At 37.0% G+C, this 21,072-nt stretch overlaps 2 protein-coding genes across 8 annotated transcripts in view; one reads left to right on the forward strand and one right to left on the reverse strand.

Annotated features, from left to right (window-relative positions):
• The first annotated feature begins 242 nt into the window (after positions 1-242).
• Positions 243-18,942, forward strand: SATL1 (spermidine/spermine N1-acetyl transferase like 1). 3 transcript variants are annotated; one of them, XM_082715983.1, is made up of 6 exons: positions 243-1,369; positions 3,597-3,648; positions 10,061-10,141; positions 10,538-10,639; positions 11,208-11,248; positions 15,465-18,942. In XM_082715983.1, the coding sequence occupies exons 1-6, from the start codon at positions 710-712 to the stop codon at positions 15,633-15,635; spliced, it is 1,107 nt and encodes a 368-aa protein (XP_082572109.1). In that variant the 5' UTR covers positions 243-709; the 3' UTR covers positions 15,636-18,942. The 3 variants fall into 3 exon arrangements, with proteins under 3 accessions (XP_082572109.1, XP_082572110.1, XP_082572111.1); XM_082715984.1 differs by having other exon boundaries at positions 15,522-18,942; XM_082715985.1 differs by lacking the exon at positions 11,208-11,248 and having other exon boundaries at positions 15,522-15,615.
• The window catches only part of APOOL (apolipoprotein O like), a 144,262-nt gene continuing 141,765 nt past the window's right edge, over positions 18,576-21,072 (reverse strand). For all 5 annotated transcript variants that reach the window (XM_082715990.1, XM_082715991.1, XM_082715989.1 and 2 more), the window contains one exon: positions 18,576-19,134. In XM_082715990.1, the coding sequence (XP_082572116.1) occupies positions 19,069-19,134 (66 nt within the window). In that variant the 3' untranslated portion in view covers positions 18,576-19,068. The remainder of the gene's footprint in view (positions 19,135-21,072) is intronic.

Below are 21,072 nucleotides of genomic sequence, written 5' to 3' on the forward strand. Positions count from 1 at the left end.
GGGAAAGAGGTAGTAAGTGGAAGTCAGGACAGAAATAGGAAGTGAATTATTTCAGGGCCAGGGAATGGGACAAGAAGAATTAAAGGAACTATCTTTGAATTGAGTGGTTAAAATATCAGGTAATTTAGGGAGACTGCCAAGCATAAATAAGCCCTCAGACTCCTTCCAGCTTCTTGCTTCACTCTCTCAAGATCCAAGAAAAGAGGAAATAAAGTGGTGGTCAAACAGGTCCTGTCCCTCACCACATGGGGGAGCACTTAGGCACATTAAACATGAGCATTGTGACTTCATCACTATGACGCAGAGACTGTGCAAGGGGGTGAAGCAGTAATACTCCCCCAGGATCATTTTCTTCTTCCCCTCACTTCTGGCCTGTTGGCAGAGAAAGGCCAGATGACAACCTGAAATCCAGCCAAGCCTACAGCTGTAATCGCTGGTGAGGTCAACTCCAGCAAATCAGAGGCATCAATACTCTTTAGGTAGACCTTTATTTTACCCATTCTCATTTTGATAGAGGGGTCTCAAAGTACGAATCAAGTTGAGAAAAAACAGAAAAATCCTAAAGCCTCCCACTACAGCACTGTAGTTAAAGACCCCTCCTCCATCAAGACACTTAGTCACTGGCCAACCAGTCATCTGCCAACCCACCATCGGCTAGCCAGTCCTCAGCCTACCAGTCATAAATCAACAAGTCCTTAGCCAACCAGGGATGAATCAACTGGGCGTGAACCAATCAGGCATGAAAGAATCAAGCTTACCAGACATGAACCAACCAGGGATGAGCCAGCCAGGCACAAGCTTATTTGGTACAAACCAACTGGACATAAATCAACCAAATGCAAGCTTAACTGACATGAACCAACTGAGCATGACACAACCGGGGAGAAGTCAATCAGGCAGAAGTCAACCAGGCACATGGCGTCCAGGTTTGAGCCAACTAGGCCTGAGCCAACCAGCCCTAAGCCAACTAGGCATGAACCAACCAAGCATGAAGCAACCATACTCGAGCCAATTCAGCACAAGTCAACAAAGCATGAGGCAACTAGGCTCAAGCCAACCATTCACAAGTCAACCAGGCCCGAGGCAACCAGGCCTGAGCCAATTCAGTATCAGTCAATCTGGCATGAGGCAACCAGGCTGGAGCCAATCAGGCCCAAGTCAAGTAGGAACAAGCCAATCAGGAACAAGTCATGCAGGTATGAATCAACCAAGTCCAAGCCAACCAGGCATGAGGCAACCGGGCAGAAGCCAATCAGGCATGAGGCAACCGGGCAAAAGCCAATCAGGCATGAGGCAACCAAGCAAGAATTCTTTCCGAGTAAGACCTGCAGAGGCTCATGACTGCCCAGAAATCCTGCGCCTAATTAAAGTAAGCATCTATCTCCTTATTCTGTGGAGTTTCATGACGTTAGTTTAGGGCTGAGAGTAAGGAAGGCTTAGATTGGGTTTGAATCCTAGCTCTGCTAATTATGACCCATGTACACAACTTTCTGGAAGTTACTGGACCTCTCTAGGCTTCAATTTTCACATCTAAAATCAAGGTCATAACACTATTTACATGAAAATATTGTTGTAATAACATAAAATAAATATACATAATTTTTTTTTACTTAAAGTAGTGGGCTCAGGAAGTTGGGGGGGATGAATTCGTGGATATTTCAGGGACCTAGTATTTTGTCCCTCCTGGGGAATTTTTAACTTTAAAAGAGGATCATACCGAAAAGGAATGTTTCCCTTAAATGAATGACCTATCAGTGATAGAATTTCAGGTATTAATGTACAAGATTTTAGGATGTTTAGGATTTTTAGGATGTTTAAGATTTTTCTCGTTGCTTTTAGGACCACACCCAAATGTAGAAGCTAATGATTGTACAGGAAACAATATTCAACTAGAATAATTTTCCATACAATTTCAGACAATTCTTTGACTCCTAAAGCCCATTTTAATGGTTTTCCTGGAAATCATCCCAGTAAAGAGGACAAACTATTATTGACAGTTACTGTGCGGAAGTTCTGTGGTACTCAAAGCAATCACTTATGTGATGCACAACCTAAACAACTTCATATAAAAGTAGTAGCCTAGATTTTTAATGGATTAAATATGAGACTGGAATAAGGCACAAGTTATAGATAAGAGAACCTTATAAAGAGTTTTGCAATGAAAATATTCCCATCTACTAATTTAGGTATACATACATTTTATATATATTGATTTATATATATATGCTTTCTTCCTATCTATCTATCCTTAAATCAGGTCAAGTTTCTGTTCCCTTTGATCAGAGAATGTGTTTTAACGGCCAAAATAGAATACCATGCATTTTCTAGTGAAATCCATCTGATGGAATGATGCTAGGTCCTATTACAGATCTGTAAGAACTGGGTTATCTATCCTTCTATATCTTCCATTCTGTTCTATCCCCACAAGTTCCCATATCATTTCTCTAACTGGCATTAATCTGCATGATTAGATCACCAATCAAAATACTAGGTACAACATGTTAATTATTCCAGAAGCACACTTTCCCATGTAAAAAAATTAATTTTTTGTAGCTTAGTATCTGACACTCAGTTGGCAATTAATAAATTTATTTTTGAATGGCAATGAACTTCTCTATCCAGAAAAATTACCTTATCTTTCCAAACATCACCAAGGGAAAAATATATCATGGACTGTCCCACTTAAATGAACCTGTATTTGTGGAGTTCCTGACCACATTTACTTTTAAATTTGCCTCATATACCAGAATATACTCCAGAAGTTTCTTGGGAATAATTCTAGTGAGTATTCACTAGAAAAGTAACAGAAAAGCCAAAATTACTTACTCTTATAGAAATGAGACATTACTTACTCATAGACATGAATGTAATAATTAATTTGCTTTGAGATTTATGCTCTAATAATCTGAAAGTGGGCAATGATTTTCCAAGCATGAGATCCAAACCATCTATTAATTTGAATGTGCAAAACAAATGATATAGTGAAAAGCCACATCAACAAAGTCTAAACTGGGAAAAACACATCACAGGCAATCATGACAGATGTTTCTGTAAAGTCTACTAGCTTTATTGTATATAGACTTTGTGACATCTACCTTCAATATGCAGGAACATTTTTCACTTTACTTCCACCTTTCTGGTTGTATTCAAGTTACCTGGACAATCTTCATGAGTGAGTTATTGACATAGTTGATATTCTCTCTATGTACATTTAGATTTTAAGGTTCTAGATGATGGGAGTTAATTCTCACTCACGTCTATTAATATTGACTGTGGAAGGGCACCTGGGTGGCTCAGTGGGTTAAAGCCTCTGCCTTCAGTTTGGGTCATGATCCCAGCATCCTGGGATGGAGCCCCGCATTGGGCTCTTTGCTCAGCAGGGAGCCTGCTTCCCTTCCTCTCTCTCTGCCTGCCTCTCTGCCTACTTGTGATCTATACCTGTCAAATAAACAAAAAAATCTAAAAAAAAAAAAATTGACTGGGGCATCTTATGTTAATGAATGCTCAATAAATAAGTGCTCAAGAAAAAAACTTCATGATTATCATAGTAAAAATGTTATTAAGCCATAAACTGAATGTTTTCTCTACTTTGATAGGAATTGGCTTCCTGTGAAAACATGTTAGATTCAGTGAAGTTAACAGTAACAGGTAAGATGTTTCAAAGTATTTTCAGAGCTAAAAAAAAGAAACATGGCATAAAATATACACATATACTGCTTGTATCTAGATATGTGGAAGCTGCTGTCCTTGGTATACAAAGATGGTGCCATTAATAGTATCTACATGGACAGGGCAATGGCTTGGTAGCTTTGTCAGTGATCCACTATTTTATATTTTCCCCATCTTTTAAGTATGAAATTCATATTTAAGAGTTTTTACATTTTTATGGCTGCAATAGACTTCAACTAATTTTCAAAATGTAGAATGAGCAGTGTAACTGTTCAAAGACAGTAAATTTAATGCCCAATATGTCCATAGTAACTTTATAGGATGAAATGGATAAACATAAAATGACAAGCTATTTTCAAGATATTTACTACATTTTGATAGCCAGCAATATTAAAAGGATAGGCTTGTGTTTTATAATGAATTAGAACCTTTTAGGCAGGAAATATGAACACTAAGAGATGATTGAAGTGTAGAACATTACACACTTGGATTTCTAAATGAATTTGAGGATTGGCTTTACCATTTCTGTGAAAAGGGAAAGGGACTGGAATTTTGATAAGGATTGCATTAAATCTTTAGATCACTTTGGGTAGTACTGACTTCTTAATAATAATGTTAACTCTTATCTGTGAATACAAGAAGTCTTTCAATTTATTTAGGTCCTTTTCTTTCAGCAATGTTTTTGTAGTTTTCAGCATGCAAATAGTTCACCTCTTTGGTTATAGTTATTCCTAGTTATTGATTTTAGAGGCTACTGTAAATGGAGTTGCTTTCTTGGTTTACTTTTTCGTTTGTTCTTTTTATGTATAGAAACAAAACTGACTTTTGTTGATCTTGTCATCTGCAAATTTGCTGAATTCCTTTATCAGCTATAGTAACTTTCTTTTGATTTTTTTATCAGTAGGATTATGTCATCTACAGAGATAATTTTACCTCTTTTTTAAAAGATTTTATTTATTTATTTGAGAGAGAGTGAGAGAGAGATCACGAGTTGGCGGGGGAGGGCAGAGGGAGCTACAGACTCTCTGCTGAGCAGGGAGCCCCAACACAGGCCTCAATCCCAGGATCCTGGGATCATGACCTGAGCCAAAGTCAGACACTCAACCAACTGAGCCACCCAGGCGCCCCTCATTTTACCTCCTTCTTTCTAATTTAGATAGCTTCTAATTCTTTTTCTTTTCTAAAAGCTTTGGCTGTAATTTCCAGTACAATGTTGAATAGCAGTAGTAAAAAGTAGGCACCCTTTTCAAGATGGGACCAGGGAAATAGACAAACCATAAGAGACTCTTAATCTCAGGAAACAAACTGAGGGTTGCTGGTGGAGGTGGTGGTGGAATGGAGGGGTTGAGATAGGGTGACTGGGTTATGGACATTGGGGAGGGTATGTGCTACGGTGAGTGCTATGTATTGTGTGACTGATGATTCACAGACCTGTACCCCTTAAACAAATAATACATTATATGTTAATTTTTAAAAATGCACATCCTTGCCTTCTTAATATTGGGGGTATGCTTTATGCTATTCACCACTGAGCATGAAGTTAATGGGTTTTTAATAAGTACCCTTTATCAAAAATGTTGAGGAACTTTCCTCTACTCCTGGTTTTTTTAGGGCTTTTGTTGTGAAAGGATATTTTGTCAAATGCCTCTCCTGCATCAATTGAGATATTCATGTGCTTTTTTCCTTTTGTTTTGTTAATGATGCATTATATTGATTGATTTTCATATGTTGAACCATCCTTTCTTCCCTAGGATAAATAACACTTGGTTATGGGTCATGGTGAATAATTCTTTTACTATGCCGTGGGTTCACTTTGCTTATAGTTTGTTGGAGATCTTTGCATCTATATTAATGAGGGATATTGGTCTGTAACTTTATTTTCTTATGATGTCTTTTTTAAATGATTTTATTTATTTATTTGAGAAAGAGAGCCAGAGAGCGCAAAAGTGGGGGGAGGGGCAAAGGGGGGGGAAGTAGACTCCCTGGCTGAGAAGAGAGCTGGACATGGGGTTCAAACCCAAGACCTGGGATCATGACCTGAGCAAAGGCAGATGCTTAACCGACTGAGGAACCCAGGTGCCCCTCTTGTGATGTCTTTACTTATCTTTCGTACCAAAGTAATACTGATTTCATAGAATGAGTTAGGACATGTTTCTTTCTCTTCAAATTTTTTTGGAAGAGCTTGGGGATTATGTTAATTCTTCTTTAAGTGTTTGATAGGCATCCAGGTGGCTCAGTCATTAAGCATCTGGCTTTGGCTCAGGTCATGATCCCAGGGTCCTGGGACTGAGACCCCATTGGGCTCCCTTCTCTGCACGAAGTCTGCTTCTCCCTCTCCCACTCCCCCTGCTTGTTTTCCCTCTCTCACTGTCTGTCAAATAAATAAAATCTTAAAAAAAGATGTTTGATAGAATTGACTAGGGAAACCATTCATGGTTCCTGACTTTCCTTGTTTTGAGAAATTTTTTTTTGATTACTGATTCAAACTCTTGTTACAGGTCTGCTCAGATTTTTTCTTGTTTCAGTTTAGGTCATTTGTGAGTTTCAAGAAATTTGTTCATTTCTTCTAGGTTATCTAATTTCTTGGAGTAAAGTTCATAGCATTAATTTATCATTTTTATCTCTATAACATCAGTAGTAGTGGTGCTTTATTTCCGATTTTAGTTAACTTGCATCTTCTCTTTTTTGTCAGTCTACTTATCCAGTTTTTTTTTATATTTTCAAAGAATCAACTTTTGGTTTTACTGATTTTTCTCTATTGTACTTTACCCCTTTATTTTGTTTATCTCTGCTCTAAACTTTATTATTAACTCCCTTCTATTAGCTTTGGGCTTAGTTTGCTCCTTTTTTCTAGTTTCTTAAAGTATAAGGTTAGGTATTACTTGAGGTTTTTTTTTTTTTTTTTTTTTTTAAGTGTAGGCATTTATAGCGTAAGTTTCCAAGCACTGCTTTCACTGCATTCCATAAGTTTCATATGTTGTATTTTCATTTTCATTCATCTCTGTTTTCTAATTTCTCTTGTGATTTCTTCTTTGACCTATTGGTTAAAAGTCCATTACTTTCTACATATATGTCATATTCCTAGTTTCCCTCTGCTGTTGATTTCTAGTTTCATTCTGCTGTGATTGGAGAAGATACTGTGCATGATTTAAATCTTTCAAAATTTATTGACTTGTTTTGTAGCCTAACATATGGCTTATCCTAGACAAAGTTCCATGTGTACTTTAGAAAAATGGTCATTATGTTGTTGTTGGGTGGAGTGTACTGTATATTTCTTTTCAGTCCATTTGATCTATATTGTTGTTCAAATAATCTAGTAAATTATTTATCTTCTGCCCATTTGTTCGATACATTACTGAAATTGAAGACCTGAAGTTTCCTACTATTAGTGTAGGTAGCTTCAATTCTGTCACTATCTGCTTCATATACTTTGAATCTCTAATGACTGGTACATAAATGTTTATAAATGTTACATCCTCTTGGCGAGTTGACCTTTTCTTAATAAATATATATTAATACATAAATATTAATAAACAACCTCCTTGTTTCTTGTAACAGTTTTAACTTAAAGTGTATATATACTACAGCCACCTCAGCTCTCTTTTGGTTACTCTTTGCATGAAATATTTTTCCCATTATTTCACTATTAACCTTTCTATTTGTGTGTTTAAATCTAAACTGAGTCCCCTATAAACAACACAGAGTTGGATAATTTAATTTTGTTTTAATCCATTATGCTTATTTCTGTCTTTTGCTGTTTTCTATATGCCATACAGCCTTTTTGTTCTTCATCTCCTCCAGTACTACCTTTTGTGTTTTGTTGATTTCTGTATTGAAATATGTTGATTCCCTTCACATTTCATTATGTGTATATTTTATAGATATTTTCTTTGTAGTTATTATGGAAATTACATTTAACATCCCAAAGTTATAATAATCTAATTTGAATTTATATCAGCTTAATTCCAAGAATATATAAAATTCTTCTCTTATATGTCTTCATTTCCCCCTTTTATGTTACTGATGTAGAAAATAAAAGGTGGAGTTATAAACAAATTAAAATAACTATAGTCCTTTTAAATGCCCATGTATTGGGGTGCCTGGGTGGCTCAGTGGGTTAAAGCCTTTGCCTTTGGCTTAGGTCATGATCCCCGGGTCCTGGGATCGAGCCCCGCATCTGGCTTTCTGCTCAGCAGGGAGCCTGCTTCCCCCTCTCTCTCTGCCTGCCTCTCTGCTACTTGTGATCTCTGTCTGTCAAATAAATAAATAAAAAGTCTTTAAAAAAATATAAATGCCCATGTATTTACCTTTAACTCAGTACCTTTAGTTTTTTATTTTTTTAAGATTTTATTTACTTATTTATTTGACAGAGAGAGAGAGAAAGCAGAGGCTTAACCCACTGAGCCACCCAGGCACCCCTCGGTACCTTTAGTTTTATCTTTATTTCTTTATGTGGCTTGAGTTACTATCTAGCTTTCTTTCATGTCAACCTGAAGAACTAGCATTTTATGTAGGGAAGTCTAGTGATAATGAAATACCTCAGGTTTTTGTTTTTGGTGGTGATCAAGGGTTGTCTCAATTTCTCCCTCATTTTTGAAGGGCAGTTTTGGTGGAGATACAATTCTCAGTTGATAGGCTCCCCCAGCACTTTGAATAGATCAATCCACTGCCTTCTGGTCTCCATGGTTTCTGATGAGAAATCAGCTGATAATCCTACTGAGGATCCATTGTAGGTAACAAGTTCCTTTTCCCTTGCTGCTTTCAAAATTTTCTCTTTGTCATTCAGCAGTTAAAGTATGTGTCTTGGTATTGCTTGTTTTGGATTTATTTGTGTGAAGTTGTTTTTGTATGGAGTTTTGTTTTGTATGAAATTTGTTGAGCTTGTTGGATTTGTAGATACATTAACTGATTCATTTTAGAAAGTTTTCAGCCATCATTTCTTCAGATACTTTTTTCCTCTCTTTCATCCTCCTAAGAACCTGCCATATAGTGTGTATATTGGCCCACTCAATAGTGTTCCACAAAGCCCTTAGGCCTTGTTTACTTTCTTCATTATTTTTCTTTCAGTTCCCGAGATGGTAATTTCAATTGTCTTATATTCAAATTCACGGATTTTTTTTTTCTTCTGCTAGTTCAATTCTGATTTTTCTCCTCTACAGTGCATTTGTCACTTCAGTTATTGTACATAATTATCAGCTTCAGAATTTTTTGGTGTTCTTTTTTCATAATTTGTATTTTGTTACTGAGATTCTTATTTTATTCACATATTTGTTTCCTGTTTTTGTGCATTCTTTTTTTTTTTTTTTTAGCTCTTTGAGCATTTTTAAGACAGCTCTTTTAGTCTTGGTCTAGTACATGTGGGCTTCCTCAGGTACGTTTTCTACTGATTCATTTCATTCTTTTGAATGAGGAATAGCTTCCAGTTTCCTTGAATGCCTTGTGACTTGTTGTTGTTGAAAACCGGACATTTGAATCTTAATGTTTTAACTCTGGAAATGAAATTCTCCCCCTTCGGGGCGCCTGGGTGGCTCAGTGGGTTAAAGCCTCTGCCCTTGGCTCGCGTCATGATCCCAGGGTCCTGGGATTGAGCCCTGCATTGGGCTCTCCACTCAGTGGGGAGCCTGCTTCCTCCTCTCTGCGTGCCTCTCTCCCTACTTGTGATCTGTCAAATAAATAAATAAAAATCTTAAAAAAAAAAATTCTCCCCCTTTCCCAGGAATGGTTTTTTTGTTTTTGGTTTTGTTTTGTTTTTATTATTATAGGGTATCTCTGTTAAGAGATCAGCCTGAGTTAAATGTTTAAGGTATTGTGAGGTCATTTCTAAATCCGTGTCTTTCCCTGGTCATGCACAGTAGCTTTGTAAATTCTCTGTATATGTGGTTGTTTTAAATATCAAACAAAACAAGTGTGGCTCTTTTTACATCTGGAAGCTGCTTTCATTGGTGAAGGTTGGAAAAATGGTGGCCAACTTCATAGCTCTTACCTCAACATTCAGGGTAGCAATCCACGCCTCAGCATTCAGAGTAGCAATCCATGATCAGAACACAGAACTCTAGTGTTTGGAGGATAATGCCTAATGCCTACCCTGGCTCCAGCAAATCACTCAGCAATTTATGTTTTGTATACCTGCTTCCATAAAGCAAGGAGACAGGGGAGACTTGTAAGCCACCAGTGGGCTGACAGCTGAATTTAACCAACATTAACTGAAATTTACCAGCCAAGCTGTCCTCTGGAAGTTGCAAATGTTCAAATAAACTCTAGACTTCCAGAATATCCACTGCCAGTACAGTTATACATGTGAAGAGATGAATTTCTGGTGCTGCCTACTCTACCATCTTCCTTTTCTTTATTATAAACTTTCTAACATACTGTATATGAATTTGTATTTCAGACTTACTCAGGGATGGCTTTGGGGACAATCCCCTTTTCTACTGCCTAATTGCAGAAGTACACAATCAACAAAAACCATCAGGTAAAATAAATCTGCCTCTTCCAATTTAATCTGGAGTATACTTTCTCTACCCTGAAAATGAAGAACAGTTTGATAGTACAGAATTACTATTAAATAGAGTAGAAGGGCATAAGCACACAAACTCATGTTTTTAAAAGAATATGTGTGGTATGTATTTGTATATGCATAGAAAATTTTTGAAGAATATACATTATTAAAAGATGGCTTATCTTTTTTTCAGATTGTGTTATAAGGGACTTAAGCCTACATTATATATATTTTTTTATTGTTTGATATTTTGTCCAGTAAGCTTTTATTAGTTTAATAAGGAAATCACTAAGATACTCAATTTTAGAGGAAAGAACATTCTAAGATTCAAAGCATTAACCTCATCGTACCTTCTCTTCCCTCTTCTAGGCAAAGTGACTGTTGGATTTGCCATGTACTATTTTACATACGACCCCTGGATTGGCAAGTTACTTTACCTAGAGGACTTTTATGTCATACAAGCTTACCGAGGTCAAGCTATACTTATATTACTACGTACAGTTTAGAAGTTAAAATGGCACATTTTAAGGAGTAGAGATAGGGCTTCAGTATAAATATGGTATTTAAATTAATTTATGTAACTCACTTCTATTTAATGAGACTGATCATTATCCTAGTTATCTTTGCATATGGTGAAAACTCAATCACAGATTAGAAAATGACTTTCATGGCTCCTATCAACGTTTGAATACACCAAGTTATCACAGCTACCCTTTTATCTTAAAAAAATCTATTTATATTTTAGATTGTGTTGTCTGAAAATGAATAATAAGTATACTATATTGAGCGTGACAGGGACTCATTTCTGCTTCACCAGTCTTTAAATACAAAATCTCTTCTACTACCTTTGTAACCACTTTACAATTAGGAAGAAGATATTAAAAACATTCATGAGTTTGAGTTGAGTTTCAACATAACTTATTAAGAATATATAACAGCCAGATATAGGGTTTTATGTTTTACTTATTTAAGATTAAAGCAAATGAACTTAAGTGGAAGTTTTTTCAACTCATGTCATTTTTCATTATCTATTTAAAAGGTCTAGGTATTGGAGCTGAAATGCTGAAGAGGTTAAGTCAGGTATGTATTACATTTAGTATTGGTATTCTATATGTTATAATTTTCTTCATTAAATATTAATTGACAAGGTGTAAATTAGATAGTTTCTCTCACCTTCTGAATATATCCTCAAAACATACTTTTTATTCCAATTAAAAACATATTTTCAAATCAGATAGTCATATAAGTTATATCTGAATTATATTTAATCAAAAATTGATTTGTATGTAATCCACAACCATACTATACACCACTTTCCTATAAAGCAGAAGTAAGCAAGAGGGGGATTAGAAGGCAATTTCAATTTTACCTATAAAATAGGTCCATGGTATGAATATAAGAAGAGCATAAAAATGACTTCTGGGAAGTTGGAGGAGCAGGAGCCTCCCTAAGCTCATTTTGTCCCAGGGACACACCAAGAAAACAGCCACATCAGTATAATCAACCCAGAAAATGACCTAAAGACTAGCAGAACAGATATTCCACAGTTAATCAAAGAGAGGAGTTCACATCGAAAAGGGTAGGAGAGTCAGAGACAAGGTCAAGAACCAAATTCCTGAGGAGACTAAGCACAAGTGGGAGAGACATCACAAGCACGTAGAAAGCAGAGGATCAGATCCACACCAGGAAACCTAGGCATGAGGGATCTGCATTGGAGACAAGTTCCCATAACATTTGGCTTTGAAGACCATGGAGCTTAACTTCTTGAGTTTTTACAACCAGCTGGGCTTAACTACGGGAGCTTTAAAAATCAGTGGGCTTGGGGCACGTGGGTGGCTCAGTGGGTTAAGCCTCTGCCTTTAGCTCAGGGCTCAGGCCGTGATCTCAGGGTCCTGGGATCTAGTCCCGAATCGGGATCTCTGCCCAGCAAGGAGCCTGCTTCCTCCTCTCTCTCTGCCTGCCTCTCTGCCCACTTGTGATCTCCCTGTCAAATAAATAAATAAAATCTTTAAAAAAAAGTCAGTGGGCTTAGCACTGAGAGTGAGAGGGCAATAGGAAATAGAGTCCCCGACCTTAAAGAAACAGCATAACAAAACAACCCCACAAAGATAGAGCATAGAAGCAGCAATATGAAAAATGCACAAGGTATCCAAGAGGATTTCTTTACAAATCTCAGAATATGTGCTGGTGGGAACCATTTCTCTTCTCACTAAATCCCTACTTCCCAGCCTAGAGAGTGGGATACCTGTGGGAAACAGGATATACTGCACCTAACCTTGCTAATACCATGCATCCTACCCCACATTCTCCTGTGGATCCACTCCATCCATTTCACTCCACTCAGCAGGAGTCCCTCCAAAGCAGCTCCTGCCAGGTCTTATTTAAGCAGCTCTGGCAGTGACCTGCACCAATCCAAAATGATTCCTGCCTCGGGGAGAGGGAAAGATAACCCTGGACATCAGTTTGACTGAAGTCCTAGCAGCTAAACCATGTAACTGACAGTGCAGAGAGTGTATTGCTGATCAGTGGGTCTGCAGTATCAACACATAGACTGGGGGACAGGCACCTGATATGATAACTGGCTCTGTCCAACAACAAAAACCCCTCAGGGGTAGCAAAAAGAGAGACTTGTACAGTTTGGGGTCACTGCATGGAAGCTTGGCAATAGACATCTAGTCTGCCAGCCCTGCCAACAAATAAAAGCCTCTCAAGGTAGGAGAGCACCCTGCAGGCTGGTGCTACCACAGCCCTAAGAGACAAACGGGATAGCATCTAATTTGTTTACAGCCCCTGCCCACCAACAGAAGCCTCTTAGAAGACAACATAGGGAAAACACTCTGCAGTCTGGTATGACTAGAGCCCCAGCAAACTGGGCTTAGGGCAGGCATTTAGTCTGACTGCTGACAATGTCCAACTACAAGCCTATGGCCGCAGAATGGCCCTGAACAACACAAGACCAAACACAGCCCACAAAATTCAAAGAATGGACTGAAAGCAAATGAGGCTTAGCCACAGCAGTAGGGCACACAAACCACAGAGAGGATACCCATGAAGTACCTATTCTGGTGAACAGGGGCCATTGTGCTACAGGAAACCACAGGACCTCTTCTTTGTAAGACCACTACATTCAGGATAGGAGATGAAACTGATTTTGCTAATACATATAAACAAACATAGAGAATTAGACAAAATAAAACAGAGGAATATATCCCAAATGAAAGACCAGGACAAAACCACAGCAAAAAAGCTAAATGAAATGGAAATAAAGAATATACCTGGTAATGAATTCAAACTAATGGTCATAAAGATAATGGACTTGAGAAAAGTGGAAAAACATAAGGAAACCTTCAACAAAGAAATAGAAAACAAAAAAGAATCAGAGATGAAGAATTTAATTACTAAAATGAAAAGCAGGCTAGAGGGAATCAATAGATGAGAGGAGGCAGAAGACAGATCAGTGAGTGGGAAGACAGTATTGGAAAGCAACAATGCTGAAGAGGAAAAAGAAAAAAAATAATTAAAAATGAGAATATGGTTAGGGAACTCAGCGACATCATCAAACCTAATAAAATTCACACTAAGTGGATCCCGAAAAGAGAAATGAGGGAAGGGGACAGAAAACTTATTTGAAGAAATAATAGCTAAAAACTTCTCCAATCTGGGGAAAGAAACAGACATTCAGATCCAGGAGGCACAGAGAGTCCCCAAGAAAATCAACACAAGGAGATCCATACCAACACACATAATGATTAAAATGGCAAGAAAGTACTGAAAAGAGAGAATTTTAAAAGCAGTAAGAGAAAAGTTACATACAAGGGAACCCCCTTAAGGCCATCAGCTGATTTTTCAGCAGAAACCATGTAGGTCAGGAAGGAGTGGTATGACATATTCAAAGTGATGAAAAGAAAAACACTTGCAATCAAGAATACTCATTTCATGGCTATCCAGCAGGGTCATCATTCAGAACAGAAATAGAGATAAAGAGTTTCCCAGACAAATGAAAAGCACAGCAGTTCATCACAACTTAACCAGCCTTAGAAAAAACAGTAAAGAGAATTCTTCGAGTGGAAAGAAAACATGATAATCAGGAGTAAGAAATTATGAAAGGAAAAAGCTTTAGTTAAATACAAACAAAATAAAAGCCACAGATCAATCACTTATAAAACCAGTATGGAGGTTAAAGCACAAAAGCAGTTAAGACCAAGTGTATCTATAAATACCAAGTCAAAGGTTTCAGAAAATGGAAGGGCATGAAGTAGGACATATTATACATAACATCGTGGGGGGAGGATAAAAATTTACTGCTTTTAGAATGGGTTCTTAAAAAGGGGTGCCTGGGTGGCTCAGTTAAGTGTCTGCCTTCAGCTCCGGTCATGATCCCAGGGTCCTGGTGATTGCCAGAGGGAAGGTGGGTGGAGGGGATGGGTGAAATAGATAAAGGGAATTAAGAGTACACTTAACTTGATAAGTGATGAGAAATATATAAAACTGTTGAATCATTTATTATACTGTATACCTGAAACTAATATAACATTATACAATGTTAATTGTACTTGAAAAAAAAAAGCATAGTATAAAAATAAGATCCTTTTGTACTTTGGAAATGAATATGAAAATTTTAGGATCTGGCAATCACCAGTTTGTTCTCTGTATTTAAGAATGTTGTTCTGTTTGACTTTTTTCTTTGTTCATTAGTTTTGTTCCTTAAATTCTACATGAGTGAAATTACAAAGTATTTGTCTCTCTCTGGCTTAATTTCACTTAGAATTATACACTCTAGATACATCCATGTTGTTGCAAATGGCAACATATTGTTCTTTTTATGGCTCAGAAATATACCATTGTGTGTGTATATGTATGTAAATATACATACCACATCTTCTTATCCATTCATCTGTTGATGAACACAAAGGTTGCTTCTCTTTAGCTTGGCTATTGTAAATAATGCTACAGTAAACATAGGGGTGCATATATCTTTTTGAATTAGTACTCAGTAGTGGAATTACTGTATCATATGGCTTTTTTCCATAAAGAGAAAAACTGAATTGGATTTATAGAAAAACCAATGCGTAGACTTTGCAAATCATTTTTGGACTTTTCAAAGAAAGAGTTTTAAAATTCAACAGAATTTCTTTTTCTTCTTACAGCTTTAGGCAAGTCCTAGAGTTAAGTATTGTATTATTATTTGGAAGTATTATATAGACATAGTGCTTTGCATATAGACTTTTAATAAAATAAATGTGTTAATAAAGACTATGCTTTCAATTAAAAATAACTTTTATTTGTTTTTAAACAGATAGCCATCAGAAGCCAATGTAACTGCATGCATTTTCTTGTTGTCATTTGGAACCAGGCTTCTATTGACTACTACACTCGTCGAGGGGCCTTAGACCTTTCTTCTGAAGAGGGCTGGCATCTATTCAGGTTTAACAGAGAAGAACTCATGGATATGGCAAAGGAAGAGTGAAAGATGACCCATTTCAACTTGTCCCAATACATGCTCCAACATTCAAATGTCACCTGAGTCCAACAGCAGTTTGACTTTGAGTGTCGTACAATACAGCAAGTGATGAAACTCTGGTTTGAGCAGATCTTTTACTTTGAAACAGATTTGACAGATATGATCAACCTTCCTTTATCCAAATATACTAATGACTAGTAGCAGAGCTGATGAATCAAAAGAGTAGATAAATCAAGAATCACTTTATAGTTGGTGTTAGGATATTTATTTTTTAACTACCATATCTCACTAAATTCAAGATGTTTATATTTTCACATATTAACATAGCTGAAACTGGGATAAGTATAATTACCCACTGGTAGCACTTTTTTCTTAGAGGTAAATAACATGTCTTAGAATTGATGAAATACGGATTTGTTTGATTATAAACAGATGAGTTACAAAAAATTCATTTAAAATACTGAAGGTAAATTTTGAGGAGCTTACTTATGAAACACTAGTAAGTGAACTATTTCCCTACCCTGAGTAGTTCAAGTACCATTGACCCCTTAAGATCATCTCAGAACTACAGTTTATTTCTGAACTGTATTTTATCTCTGACCATTTACAGCTCTTTGGTTGTATTTATCTGAGGGAAGATACTATTTGTAATACCGTCTATGCATATGTTTCTTTCCTTTCTAGTAGAAATATAAACCTTTTGATAGGAGTATAATTACTTTTGTATCCTGTGTTGCAAGCATAGAACACAAGTTTCTGCTATGTATTTCATGAGCATAAAAGCTGCACAAAGATGATTTAGTCATACCCACAAGAAATCTTGTCTGTGAAAATACTAGTTTTAGTTTTAATAATAAATTGGATGGGTTGTCACAGCTATGAAGTACAAAGAAAGGCAGAATAGAGAGCATTTTAATCCTACCTTGGATGATGGAGGAAGGTGACACCAGAATTGGGTTTGAAGGATGAGGAGGAAGTTGGAATATGGAAAAGGATTATACAGAAAAAAAAAGAAATTCTAAGAGGAAATACAAGCACAGACAGAAAAAAAAAAACAACTTAAAATAACAAAGCATGTTCATGGAGCAATGAACATTATATTATTATATTATATTATAGATAAAATATACACTGGCAGTAGGGTAGGAAAGGAGAGGAAAGATAGGATTAAAGTTGAATTGGGACCATAAGTGAAGGGCCTTATATGTCATGCTTAGGAGTCTTCATTTGATGACTATATAGGCGATGATGAACCACTGGAAGATTTCAGAGAGACAACTAACCATAATAGTTGTTAGAAAGGCAATTATGCCATAATATGACAGATGGATTAGAAGAATAGGGTAGTAGACAATATAAGTTAGCTGAAACTCAACACCCATTCCATATCCCTTTCTCCTTGACTTCCTCACCATAGGAAAAAAAATATGATTTGCCCATTTGCCTTGAGCTAAGGTGGCTACATGGTAAGTTCTAGTCAAGATATAGATAAGAATTCTGAGAGGCACTCTATGAAAGCATTTTACTTTTTTGATAAGAGAGGGTCAGAAACATCTAGTAGGGTTTGCCCTAATTTTTCTTCCTACACTGAATGTGTATATGTTCCCTAGAGCAACAACAGCCACTTTGTGACCATAAGATGACAAGCTGACATACTAAAGAGCAGAGTGAAAAGAGAATATGTTTAGGTCCTTGATGGCACTAATGAGCTACTGAATGAACCCTGTACTGCCCAATTCCAGATTTTTATATAGAGTCTCATTGACTGTGAACTGGTTTACTGTTACCTGCAGAGACAACACATTCTCAAGTGACAGAAAGCAAGATTGATGGAGGGCAGATGAAGGACTATTGTAATAATTCAGGAAGGTGGTGATAAAAACTTGAATGGAAGCAAGGATTAGAGAAGAGTAGAAAAGGTTGAGTAGATTTGAAAAACACAGAAATTGAAGAAAAGAGAGGCAGAAGCAATTTAGTCTTAGACATATTAACATTGGGGACACCTATGGCATATAAGGTAGATGTATTAATAAATAATTAGAAAATAGGTATATAGCTCTAGAGAAATATGGGATCTGGAAACATAAATGATAAGGAAATATAAATGGTGGCTACAGCCAGTAAAGTATATTGAATGAAAATGAGAGAGCATATAAAATGAGAAAAGATGACTAGGAATGCAACCTGAAGAACCACAGCATTTTGATTCAGAGCAAGAGAATGAAGAATGACAAGATAAGCAGGAATAACAGAGAACAAAGGGAGGAGTGAGTTTCAGGGAGGGAGTGTTTAAGAGTCAATAATTACAGAAAATTCAAATAGGTAAAGAGGTCAGGGAGTCAGAAAGTTAGAGAGGAACCAAAACTGTGGAAGTAAGAAAGGGACACTGTTTTTTCCCAAAGTATGGCAATCATAGGAAAGAGAAAGGAAAGGCAGCTTGAGAGGAAGTGGCAGGGTTAAAGAAATGTTTTTGTTATTCTTGTTTTTGGACAAAGAAGATCTGAAGCTATTTACAGATTGAGGAAAAGAAATTAATGAAAAGAGAAACCAAAAGGTAAAGATTAAACAGGATAGAGTATGGTACTAAAAAACATGGCAAAGAAGGAGATCAGGAACACGAATAAGCATTGGCCTTAGATGAAGGGGATGCATGGCTAGAAAGAGGTAAGTCTTGAAGGTAGAGGGGAAGAAGCTGAAATGGTCATAAAGCTCGTGTTTCCCCTCTACATAACAGACAGTCATCTTCGGCAGGTATAGAAGGCTTAAGAATAGAAGGTGTGTAATATCTCTCCTGGGGAACAGAACAGGAAACCACCTAAAGGAACCAGTAGGATTACTAGGCAGCATTGTGGTGCCTTGTAGACTATGGTTCTCTTAAAAAAAGTGTTTTTGGACATTTAAGAGGAGTTGCCATTTATAAAACAAAGAGACAAAACCAAGCCCAAGTGTCGTAAAATAATGGATATTTTATTCCAGCTCTGGGGTATGAAGAAAAAGGGAGGGGACACATCCTTCTACACACCATTCTAATTTAGCTAACATTAATTTGAAAAAGCTAAAGCAAATATGTGCATGTATCTGTATAAATATTTATATATACACATACATATTTCATAAGTATTTATGTATTTACTCTAGTTTTTTATAAACACACCTTAAAAATCATTAAATGCATCCCAATACTTCTGCCTCTTCATCAATTACTTAATATTGTTTGGATTAAATTCACAGTTTGTGTTTTAATCTCTTATGTGATTGGTCAAACTGTACATTACATTAGAAGATGTGAGAGAAAAGCTTTGTTTAAAAGTTACATCCCCCCAAAAAAGTTATACTCTGTGTCAGTTACCCTTTACATGATTTTTCCATCATTATTTTCAACTTCATACATCTTGTAGTTCTCTACGCAGAGTATTTTAGCTTCTAGTGCTGTACATATCTACATCTTCTGGATGGGACTGTCCATGATCCATGAGCTTGGGGTCAGGCATAAACTGTGTAGCACCTGATAAAGTATTAAAATGAAAAAAAGTCATTCATTTCACAAATGAATTGTTGGTACTAGGAATACAGCAGTGAATAAAGCAAGTAAAATATCTGTTGATATGGACCTAACATTTAAGTTTGGCAGCACAAACAATAAATTAAGTAAAAGATATATCAGATGGTGGTAAGTGCTATGCAAAACAAAAAAAAACCAGGGAGGGGCATATAGAGCACTTGGGCAATTTACAGGGTGGCCTTCAAAAAAAAAAAAAAGGTGGTAACTGAGCAAAGAACTGAAGGAGGTAAGGATTTGAGCCCTGTAGCTATCAGAGGAAAATGCCTTGAAAGTATAATGGACCTGAGGCCATGCCTGAGGAACCACAAAATGGTCAGTATGGCTGGAACAGAGTAGGTAAGATGTAGTGATGGTGGGTACAGTGAGAGTGTTAGGAGACATGATCAGAAAACAATAGAAGGCTAAGCCATACAGGTCCATGGTAAGGTGTTTCTCTTTTATTTTAATGCTAGATGGACAGTTTTGAGCAGAGAAGTGACATGATGTTTTACTTTTTTAAAAGATCACTCTTGGGGCATCTGGGTGGTTCAGTCGGTTAAGCGTCTGCCTTCAACTCAGGTTATCATCCTAGGATCCTGGGATTGAGAACCATGTTGGGTTCCCTGCTCAGTGGGAAGCCTGCGCCTCCCTCTCCTTCCTACTCATGTTCTCTCCTCCTATCCGTCTCTCTCAAATAAATAAATAAATAAAATCTTTAAAAAAAATCACTCTTGTCTGTAGGGATAAGACTACAGGGAAATGAGCGTGGAAGCACAGAGACCAGTAGCAATGGAGGTGGTAAAAAGAGACTGGATTCTGGATAACTTCTGAAGATGGAATGGGCAGGATTTCCTAGGTGGACTGAATATGTTGTGTGAGAGAGAATCTAACTTAAGAAACTGGAAAGATGGGAGTTGACACTTACTGTGATAGGGAATAATGTGGGAGAAGCATATCTGGGGGAAGGCAAAGTAAGTGTCAAGTTGTGGATGTGCTAAATTTGCACTGCTAACTAAACATCTGAGTACAAATGATGAGTAATCTGTTAGAAATGTGAGTCTCTGGAGCTCAGGAGAGATCTTGGTTGCTTTATAAATTTTATGGTACTAATTTACAGATGGCATTTAAAATTATGGAACTATGAGATCATCTAGAGCATCAGAGAAGAGGTTTAAAGAATGAGTCCTTTGGATACTCCATTTCTTCTGAATTTAAGAAAATTAGGAGAATGTATCAGAAAAGGCTGAGAAGGAACAGCCAGTCAGTGAAGTCAGAGAATCAAGAGCAAGTGCTATCCCACAAGGCAAGTGAGGAGATTTGTTTCAAGGAAGAGGGAGTAATCACCTGTGTTAAAAGTTACTGATAGATTGCATAAGATGGAGATTGAAAATGGACTGGAGGGGCGCCTGGGTGGCTCAGTGGGTTAAAGCCCCTGCCTTCGGCTCAAGTCATGATCCCAGGGTCCTGGGATCGAGCCCCGCATCGGGATCTCTGCTCAGCAGGCAGCCGGCTTCCTCCTCTCTCTCTGCCTGCCTCTCTGCCTACTTGTGATCTCTGTCAGTCAAATAAATAAATAAAATCTTAAAAAAGAAAAAGAAAAAAGAAAATGGACTGGATTTGGCAACGTGCAGATCATTGGTGATCTTGATAAACTGTGTGACAGGTAAGATACTACATTATTTCATATATTATCTAAGATAATGAGATATATATAATATCTCAGATAATGAGATAATACATGAAAATAACGAGACAGATAATACTTTTATATTATCCTTGTTTTATAGAAAAGGACATTTTAATTTACAGATGTTAAGAAAATTTACCCATCTCACTTAGCTCATAAATGAGCTAGTTCTGAATCCAGGTTAGTCTGACTCCCAAAACAACCACCCTGACTCT

This window comes from Mustela nivalis (assembly GCF_964662115.1).
Source record: "Mustela nivalis genome assembly, chromosome: X".
NCBI classification, from domain to species: Eukaryota; Metazoa; Chordata; class Mammalia; order Carnivora; family Mustelidae; genus Mustela; species Mustela nivalis.

Coding starts and splice junctions, on each gene's coding strand:
- SATL1 (XM_082715983.1), top strand. CDS start 710: ATGAATCAACTGGGCGTGAACCAATCAGGCATGAAAGAATCAAGCTTA. Junction 10,640..11,207: donor TGTCATACAAGCTTACCGAG/GTCAAGCTATAC, acceptor TCTATTTAAAAG/GTCTAGGTATTGGAGCTGAA. Junction 11,249..15,464: donor TGCTGAAGAGGTTAAGTCAG/GTATGTATTACA, acceptor GTTTTTAAACAG/ATAGCCATCAGAAGCCAATG.